Genomic DNA, 9,988 nt, shown 5'->3' with positions numbered 1-9,988 from the left:
CTTAAAAAGGTTGGAGACCACTGGGTTAGCCCTATGTACTGAACAGCTATACATGTTTAGGTTAGGGACAGACATTCAAAAAGCCCGAGCCTGAATTGATTCAGTCTTTGCATGTTAGTCTAACCTGCAGACTGAACTGGTTTACAAGTGGATAGACATTTGGCACATGCCTGCAGTGGCTCAAGCCAGAAGTCTGGGGGTGCTAGAGCAGCCCTCCCCTCCACAGAGAAGTTGAGCTGAGGAGAGGGGGTGTGTCCAGGCCCTGGCAGGCCCACCCCAGAGGTTACTTGACAGCTGGTATTCCTGGTGCACAGGGCTGCCCAGCCCCAGAAGGGAACTCTTCCCCCTCCTCCCTCTCCCCCACCATTGCAGGGGTGGGAGGGGGACCCTGTTAGGTGCTGGGGGGGCTCTTCTCCTTCCCCCCCTACAGCAGGGTGGGGAGGGAGGTTCTGTAAGGCTGACCAGGCCAGGAGGGGGACTCTTTCCCCCCTCACACCTCTCCCCACCCCCCAGGGAAGGGGGAGGCTCTGTTCCATGCTGGGGGGAACTCTTCAGGCTGCAGTCCTCATCCCAGTGCAGCCCTGCCTGCCTCTATTGTGGCTGCGTGCTGCAGCTGTGGCTGTGCACTCACAACAGGGAAGTCCTGCATTGGACTCTGTGGGGAAGCAGGAGGTGGGGCTCCGTCAAGTCCCAGCAGAGTGAGGGGACCTGTATGGCAGGGAGTATGGGAAGCAGCTGGCTCCAGTGTAGGGCTTCCCCTGCTGTGAGTGCTGGAGCTGCAAGCTCAGGGAGCAGAACCATGGGGATAAGGCAGGCTCCTTTCCCTCCCCCATGCTGCACTGGTCAGAGCCGCACCTGCGCCGGGCACAAACACCCTGACCTCCCTGCCTGCTGCTGCTGCCAGGCAGTGGGGACTGCATGCCTTAGGTGGGGAGCATGTGGGGGTCTCTACACCCCGATCCTCCCTCACATCTCATACCTCTCAGACATGCACCCTGCTCAGCTGAGCTCCACGCTCCCGCTGCCCCTCTGTGGGGAGGAGGAGGAGGGGGAGAAGTTCCCCCTCAGCATGGAAGAGACTCCCTCTGCCTCCCCATGCCCACTCTAGGGCCAGGTAGCATCTCAAGGAGCACATGCCTGTCAGCCCTACAGTGGTGGGGGGGGAAGAGGAGGCGGTGAAAGAGTCCTCATCCAGCACCTCACAGAATCCCCCTCCCCACCCTGGGAGAAGGAGGAGGGGGAAGTGTCCTCCCCAGCACAGAACTGAGCCCCTCTCCCCACCTTGTGGGACAATGGCCCCATTAAGTTGAAGGGGGCAGGGAGAAGGGTTAATTCCTCCCTTCATCCCTTCCCTGCAGCTGGAATCTGCCAGGTCCAGGGGCCACCGCTGCAACCCCCTCCCCTCTGCTATCTGGCAGACAGGCAGACCCTGGCTGCAGAGGGGAAGGAGGGAAGAATTAACCCCCGCCCACTTTGCCTTAATGGGGCCATGCTGGCCAGTGTCTCCGCTAGGGCTGGTTCCTGCTCTGGCTAGAGAGCAGAAGTGCGAGGTTAGTCCTGCGGCTAGAGCAAAAAGCCCTGCCTAGCTCAGCCCAGAGAGCATGCTGGGATGCTGGGGGAGTCCGGTTTATCTTAAACCAGCAAGGAGTCTGGGACAGACATTACATAAACCGGTTTGAGCCAAATCAGTTAAGTCTGATACTACATTCAACCAGGTTTTTCTCAAACCAGTTTTGACCAGTTTGAAACTGATTTATGTGCACTGAATGTCTGTTCTGAGACAGGTTTAAACCAGTTTCTGATCACTTAAACTGGTTTATGTGTAATGTCTGTCCCTAGCCTTGGGGTGCAGCCTGAGGGGTGAGAAAGTCCAGCTGCTCACCCCAGCTCCAGGGCTGTGCTCTTCCTACCCCTTCACCCCCAGCCAACCAGATTACATTTAGTACCACCAAGTGTCTGCCCTTTCCCTCACCCCAGTTTACTTAGATTGGGTTCCCAGTGTAGCTCACAGCATTGAAGAATGTGTATGCAGGCCACTCTTAATCTATAATCAGACAGCTTAAAGCAAGTTGTATGAGTGTAGATCAAATACAGTGAATGTTTGCATGTACCATCAGGAGAGTGTACTAAGATGAATGGGTACAGCTTTATTTGCACAAATTCTCCCTTCTAAAAAAGGAATTATACCTGTGGCCTTAACTTTTAATTATTATTTCTTCATAACACACAATTGCAATATCTTTTCATTTTAACTGTATGTGCATGGAGGCTAATAGCACTGTCAAACTGAAATGTTGTGTTAGTATGTTCTACATGTGACTGAAGATGTGTAAATGGCACAGTGCAGTGCAAAGATCCCTGATCTTCCTCTAAATGCGTCAGGTCAAGTACTGAAAGCTGCCTAGCTGCATTCATGTGGCATTCTGCCTGGGTTAATTTACCTTGCTTTTCAGGGTATTTTGTTCAGAGCTAACTCTGCACACCCTGATTACTATGATAATAATAGACTAATGTTTAGAGAATGGTGTTGTTTGTGGGTGTTGTCTTGACATATGCTTTTTCTTGTTTAGTGTTTGCATTGTTTTAAGGAAATTCACTCAAGCAACTCAGTCTCTCTAAGTTAACTGTGTTTTTTTCATGTAAATATGAAGCCTGCAGGCCTATAGTGGTGAAAGGGGATAGCTAGGGAGTGGAGCTGGGGACCAGGCAAATAATTTTATCTCCTTTGTTTAAAGTACGTCATTCTGGCAGAGAAAGTTTTAACCAGTGCTGCAACTTCTGTCTGCCACACAGAGCTTTTCATGTTCAACAGCAGGAACTTGGTGGCTTGAAGAGCTTTGAGCATCAGAGGGCAAAAACTTGAGCATCATGTATAGATTTCTCTACCAAGAGTAACATTTTAGATAGATCAAATATGATTGCTTCACCAGCTTCCCAGTAACTCTTACCTTTCCTTTAGCTGGGTTCGCTTCCAGATACCAGAGCCAGCCTTGAAATCCCAGCTAGGCACTTGCTACCTCATATCCGGATTTCATCCTGTAAAATAGAAGAAAGTTCATGTGCCTAGATGTTCAGAGCTGGTTTTAGTACTCTGACATTCATTTTCCATAAAATTTAAAAGAAATGGGATGTCTAAATCCTTTACATATTTTTGAACATCTCAGCCTTGTATGCTTACATTTTAATGTGTGTAAATGTCTGTACCTGCAAAACGTGTAGACACAAAAACGTAGCTGTGTTATTTTGCCTCTAGCAGCACCCACTTACTCTGATTACCTGTACTATGTCAAATGGGTGATGTAAGTTGGTCCTCGCCTCTGAAAACCAAGCCACTAAGTTCATGTCCACATTAGCAGGGGTGTCTGTTTGCAGGAGCGCAAAAAGGAGTGGCACAGATTGGTGCTGCTACTTTGTGCTGCAGTGCACGCCCCTGCTTAGGCGGTTTGCAGTGGGACACATTGTTTTGCTGCTCCGTGTGCTGCAGGGGCGGGGCTGGGTGGGGCACAGGATGCCTGACTGACACACAGCCCCTGTGCTGAGGCACCCTGTGTCCCAGCCAGCTGGGGAGAGGCCCTGAGCTGCCTTTTCCCCCATCTACACATGCTACAGAGCCTACACCTTGAAGCACCCTGTGCCCCAGCCAGACTCTCCCTGGCTGCCTGGGGCACAGGGTGCCTCAAGATGGGGGAGCAAGCACCTCTGGGCTGGCTGCCCCCCTGTCTCTGTGTGCCTCTGCTCCCCATCTTGAGGCACCCTGTTGCCCCAGTTAGCCGTGGAAATCCCAGTAGCAAATTTTGCCCCAGTGCTGCAAGTTACTAGTGAGGGGCATGGTTTAACATGCAACATGTGTGGTTTGTGGTGCCTCAAAGAAATTTGCGGTGCCACAAACCACACATGCCTGCATGTCTTGATCCTCAAAATGGGTTTAAACACCTGGCTTTATGAATTGATTGTTTAAAAATTGTGAACATATTTTTTACATTCTTTTTTAATAAGGGCTTAGATTATGAAACAGACATTCAGCAATGGCAGCCTTTGACGAAATAACTTATAAAATATACAGAAACGGAGTAGAACAAGATACAAACACATTCATAAACTTAAAATGCAGACTACTTGAGATTTTGCTTCATTTGAAAACTGCTGGAATATACTGATTTCAAAATTCTAGTATTTGCCTACTGGATAGAAGAAGAAGTGTTACTGATCAAATTTATAAACGGGTCATTTCAAGGTGATTGTCTTATATTACTTCTATGTAAATTCTTAGAAAATTCATTGTGGGCTTAAGGAACACCTCTATTTATTTGGGGGATATAGACTATATTGTTCATCATAACAAAGAAACATAATCCCTGCTTTAAGAGCAACTCTCAACACAACCTTAACAATGGAGCTGCTGTGGAACCACAATAATATTTGGCTCCCTGGTCTTTTCAGAATTATATAATGCTGTTACAAATTGTTTGGGTGATACTGAGCAAACAGAACCACAGTTATATTATTAAGTACTTAAATGCAGATAATATATAATTTAAAAGGGAATGTATGTTTTTGAATCAGCAGTAAGAAAAAGGAATAATTTCTTGAATACCTCCCTCACTGCAGTTACTGCTATAATAGAATCTGTCAAATGCTGTCTCTTTCACTGCCTACCTCTTTGCAGATCAAGCTTCAGTAGCATAAGGTTACAGAGAACAATCCTGTCCTCTAAGGGGTGGGATGTATCACACAGTAACTGTTTTCCATCGCTAACTTATGTGTTACTTGGAAGTAAGGTGTCTTTGGGGGAAAGAAGTCAATTTTTAATGTGTATTGTTGCTGAGAATAGTAGGACGGCCTTCAACACTTAAAAGGAAGTAAAATGCTAGTTTTTGAAGTGATTTACATGTAATTCTTTTTGTGTTTATAGACTGCAGATGTATACCTGAGTCTGAATCTAGCAAAGTGTGTAAGCACGTGCTTAATTTAGAGCATGTGCTGAAGTATTTGCTGGATCAGAGTCTTAAAGAGATGTTTTTCTCTTAGTCTTTTAATGTGGAAACTCAAGGGCACTTAAATGTAATGTTGCTATAAGTTAACTCACCTGAAAGTCTTTGCATCTCTTTTAAACTAAAACAACATTAAATCTTCACCATTTAATTTCTCATCTTGCCACTTCCATAGTTTACTAATTATGCAAATATCCATAAACTGGAAAATAAGATTAGTCTGACCAGATCAGGGAAGCAATTTGTCTGTCTAGCATCCTCTTTTTCCCTTTGGCTAGTATACTTGCTTTAGAGGAAAGTGCAAAAAATCCTGAAGTGGGCAGTTATGGACATAAGAACTTTTTTCCCCAACACTCACATTACTGTTTAGTTTGTAGTTTGCAATCTAAGGGTTTTTAAAATCTATTTTTATGTGCCTATGTATTTCCTTATTATCCATATATGTTGTCTACTTGTGTTTTTAATATGGCTAAACTCTTGGCCTCAAAGAAAAACCTATTTCTTACTGTTCAAGAAATATCTTGGTAACAAACACTCAGTTTAGACTGTAAGATCTCTGGAGCAGGAGCCTCATCTTCTTCATACATGTCTGGAAAGGGCCTGGTAGACTATTTAGGCTATATAAATAAATAAATGGATCTGGTGAGAAACCACCTCTAAGGGAGATGCATTAGAAAGAAAAAGAAAGAAACCTCTCTGCTTTTTTGGCAGTTTCTGTCAGTATAGTATTTAAATGTTGTCAGGAATTTAGTTTCTGTGAAACCACCTACAATATCATAGTTGAGTGCTTTTTTGTATTCATTGAATTTGAGGATATAGACTAAGTCTGTCCACTAAACCTGAAAGATCAAATGGTTTCTGTTTGCTGCATCTGATGGGAATAAGGTTTTTTTCATCTCCACTCTGACATACGACGTTGGACTTCACTGATGGTGACAGAACATGCTCTGTTCAATGAGAGAGACAGAGAAGGTAGTTTCCGCTTACTAAGGCAGATGCAAGCAAACAAAGTAAAAAAGAAACCAGGTCAATGTATCAGGATAAAATAAGGGAATTTGTATCACTGAAAGTAATACAAAATATTGTAAGCATCTCATTTTCAAAGGTGAAGGTTATTGCATATTCTGATGTAGAGCACAGGAGTTTGGGCAAAGCACAAAAGTCAAGTCTATGATTTTATCTGCAGTAGCCAGGGATGAAGTATATTACTAAAAATCCTATTTTGCTGACAGACAGCCTCTTTATACCTCTTAGGTATAAAGAGGGACATTATGATTAAACTTTCAAAGAACTTTAAAGAACCTGGATTTATAAAGGGTTTTATATATACGGAGGCCAAATAGATACTACATTAAAGGTGTAAATGTCCATCTCTGTCAACAACTGGAGAAGGGCAGTACTATTAGCTCCTTACACACCAGTGCCTCTGTGTACTCGCAAGGAATATAGGATTATCACAGAGGTCCCTGAAAGTCATGAGTACCATAGAAAGTTTAAAAAACTAAATTAAAATCCAGACAGTTTTGCTATGGAGTATCATGTGACAATGTGTGCATTCTTGATGCCAGCTTCCTCTGCCCTTATTTTTCTTTTCCTTATCCTAATTCTTCTTCTTATGTGCCGATTCATAGTCCTGAATATAAATAGGAAATTCAAATTAAATCCACAGGTGAAATGACATGCCTCATAAATTGCCGCTTTTTTCTTTGCATGAGCTAAAACATAACATTAAGTATTGCAATCTGTATCTGTTTGCTGTAGGTGGCCAGTGAGTCACACACAGAGTGTATACTTAAGGATTCATTTCTTTTTTGTGTGCAGTATGCAATAAAAATTTAAACAATCACAAATAATAGGTTTAGGGCCAGAAACATGTTTCTCTCAATTTTGTTGCTATACTGAATCAGATAGCTTGTTGCTTTATTATTTCTTGACTATTAAATTTAGCAAACTTCTGTCACTGAATATTTCAGTTTTCAAGAGGATGTCCTACATTTAGGATATATCTACATAAGGAAATTGATCAGCCTACCTGTATGTAGAACAACAATACCACTGTACCTATGCTGGTATAAATCTTCCATATGGACTCTATATGTTCCAGAATAATAGTGACTCTCTTTTATCATAAAACATCTGCCTGGGTATGTTATACTAGCTTAGCTGTAATAGTATAATGATTTTTCTGTAGTTATGCTGCTCAATTTCTCTATGTGGAAAAGCTCTTGTATTCATTCAAAACAGTGGTACACCATGAAAATGGCATTAATCAATCTGTGTCTCTTGCAGATTATCCCAAATGTATTGTTTTTCAGTCTGCCAGTTTTTTTCTTGGATCAAAGTACTAATGTCTGAATTCAAAATTCCTTTTTTCAGAAATATGAGCTATGACTACATTGTATCATATTGTGTTGTATCATATCACATACCAATATAGCATGATGCTGTAGGGGGCTTTGTAAGCAATAAAACTATGAAACTTTGTCCATTATGTTCAATGAACAAATTACTTGTGAGTGAGTTTGCATTTTGAACCTGATTTTCTTCTCCCACTGGTGTAATTCAATAACTTCCATAAAGTTACTCCTAATTACATCACGAGAACCTGGCCATTTGTCTTGAGACTGCATTGTCTCCTTGAGATTTGAATCTATGGGAATTTATTGCACAGTTATACATAGATAGAATGAAACCAGGAGCTATCTCTGCTGCAAAACATACGAGTTCCAAATTGGAATATAAATAGTAATTTAATTAATTGATAACTCTATGAAAAACCTGTATGCTTTGCGTACCAAGTAGCTTTTTGGCAAGAAATTGAAAGAATACGTTGGAATAGAAAACTCCTCATGACCAATGCCAAGTTTTCAAATCTTTCTTCCAGTTTTACTAAACATTGTTCAAGAGATGGCATCCAGCCATGCTTGTAAGTGAAATAAAGTAAGCAAGGCTATTAAAATAAAACTATGGGCATGTGTGAAATAACAAATGGCAGTAATAGAGCTTGGTATTCCTAATGCTGGGTGCTGCCAATAGTAGTGCTCTTAAAAGAAAAAATTATACAAAAGATTTCTAGAATTTTTATCCAGACAAAGAAAAAGCTAAAAGAAGCAAAAGGAACAACAGGAATAGTAAGAGTTAGTTCAATCCTAATGCTGGTGAGTCCAACTGACTTCAGGCAAGAAGACAAATTGTGGGTGGGAGGTGGGGTCAAAATTTAACCTCCCGGTTACCTCACATATGCATCAAGGTCTGTAGCTGATGCAAAATCATCATGAAAGTCTCCTTCCCTTAGTAGCTAGATTTCAGACAGTATATTATATATTGCTTTTCAGATCCATCTATAGTATGATCCATCTAGTAAATATTATGTATTAGTGTGGCAAAACCAACAAATACTTTGTAGAATCATTATTCTGAATGGAAGAACAGAATAGATCTTCCTATGAAGTATTTGATTGCTACAAAGTATTTGAGAAAAAGATCATTTAGCAGTCCCTCTACACATGCAGGTAAAGGTGCAATGGGATCAAAAGCACAATGTGCACAATCACAGCTCCTGGCAGGTCACATTTGCCCTGCAGGAGGCATGATTATGTGGAATGTTTATTAGATCCCATCATGCCTTGAGCCTGATCCTGGGCACCCCCTGCACCAGTAAGAATCAAGCTCCCTTAGCTGGGAGCCCAGCTGTGGGGGCATAATATGCGCTTGTCCCTGGAAGCCTCATCAGCTGACCAGGTCTTCCAGCCATGGGGACCCAGGGAAACCATAGTTGCTGCAATCTCCCAGCTGCAGGGACTTTCACACATATCTCATGGCTGGTAGACCACACCACCTGTATTTTCCCAGGCACAGGTGGCTCCACATACCCCATGACTGGGAGACCATAGTTGCTGCAGTCTCCCAGGTGTGGGGGTTCATGGGGCCCCTCCATGACTGGGAGTCCTGTCAGCTGGGAGCTCGCAGGCTTGTGGATGCACATGGTCTTCTCCCAGCTGGGAGCTGCAATCAGTTTGCAGGGTGCCCAGCCACAGGGGCCCCTGGCTACACATTCAGTTAATGGCACAATAGGAAGCAGCTACAAAGTTATTCTGCACATTTTGTGGAATAACTTTGTAGCTTGTTCCTCTTTTTATCACACCATTATTTGACCATGTGGCCAAGTGAACACTTAAGGCTTGATTAACTGGTTAATCACACATTAAGTGTAACATGTAGATGGGACCTAAGAAATATAGAAGACTTGGAGAAATGGTAGCAGGATTAAATTTGTATTTGCCTTATCTGAATGGCCCAACGTGAAAGAAAGGGGTCCATATGACCATATAAATGAATGATAGGGTCACAAAACAGAAAAGAAGAATTCCTTCTTTTTTTTCCCTCCCTAAATTGACTTTTAACTTGTATGCCCATCTCTGAGACATAGGGACAGATTATGGGACAAGAAAGAGTCCCTGGTGACATTCTGCGGTGCTCTCTCATATAGCTCTACTCACAGTCATACTTATTTATTTTGTAGATTGGAAACTCATGAGGGCACAGATTGTCTTTTATTTCTCCTATTTGTAAAGAACAAACAGGCACCAAAGAAATGTTGATAGTATTTATGAAGGCACTTATTACTCCTCCATCGTTGAAGTTGAGTCTTATAATAAGGCACATCTCAAAAAATTCCTATCTTAGTTTCATAGTAGCTAGGGTCAGGAGGGTCCTCAACCATCTAGCCTGACCCCCTGCCACAGGCAGGAATGCATGCTGGGTTCAAAAGACCCCAGACAGGTGATCATCCAACTTCCTCTTGAATTTGCCCAGGGTAGGGGCGAGGACCACTTCCCTGGGAAGTTAGTTCCAGATTTTGGCCACCCTAACTGTAAAATATTGCCTTCTGATCTCTAACCTAAACCTATTCTCCATCAGCTTATTGCCATTGTTCCTCATCACCCCAGGTGGTGCTGGGGAGAAAAGGGCTCTACCTATTTGCTGTTGATCTCCCC

The 9,988-nt window shown here is 43.0% G+C and overlaps 1 protein-coding gene across 12 annotated transcripts in view; it reads left to right on the top strand.

The window, feature by feature from the left end:
• The window catches only part of LDB2 (LIM domain binding 2), a 441,581-nt gene that overhangs the window by 149,165 nt on the left and 282,428 nt on the right, over positions 1-9,988 (top strand). The window contains exon 1 of one of the 12 annotated variants that reach the window (XM_019526115.1): positions 7,061-7,135. The exons of the other annotated variants lie outside the window; for them this stretch is intronic. Within the exon in view, the coding sequence (XP_019381660.1) occupies positions 7,076-7,135 (60 nt within the window). The 5' untranslated portion in view covers positions 7,061-7,075. Of the gene's footprint in view, positions 1-7,060; positions 7,136-9,988 lie in introns of those variants that run through there. 12 annotated transcript variants of the gene reach the window in all.

The sequence above is a fragment of the Gavialis gangeticus genome, unplaced genomic scaffold (genome assembly GCF_001723915.1).
Source record: "Gavialis gangeticus isolate Ggan-Ray unplaced genomic scaffold, GavGan_comp1, whole genome shotgun sequence".
In the NCBI taxonomy this organism is placed as follows: domain Eukaryota; kingdom Metazoa; phylum Chordata; order Crocodylia; family Gavialidae; genus Gavialis; species Gavialis gangeticus.
This window is presented reverse-complemented; position numbering and strand designations above follow the sequence as displayed.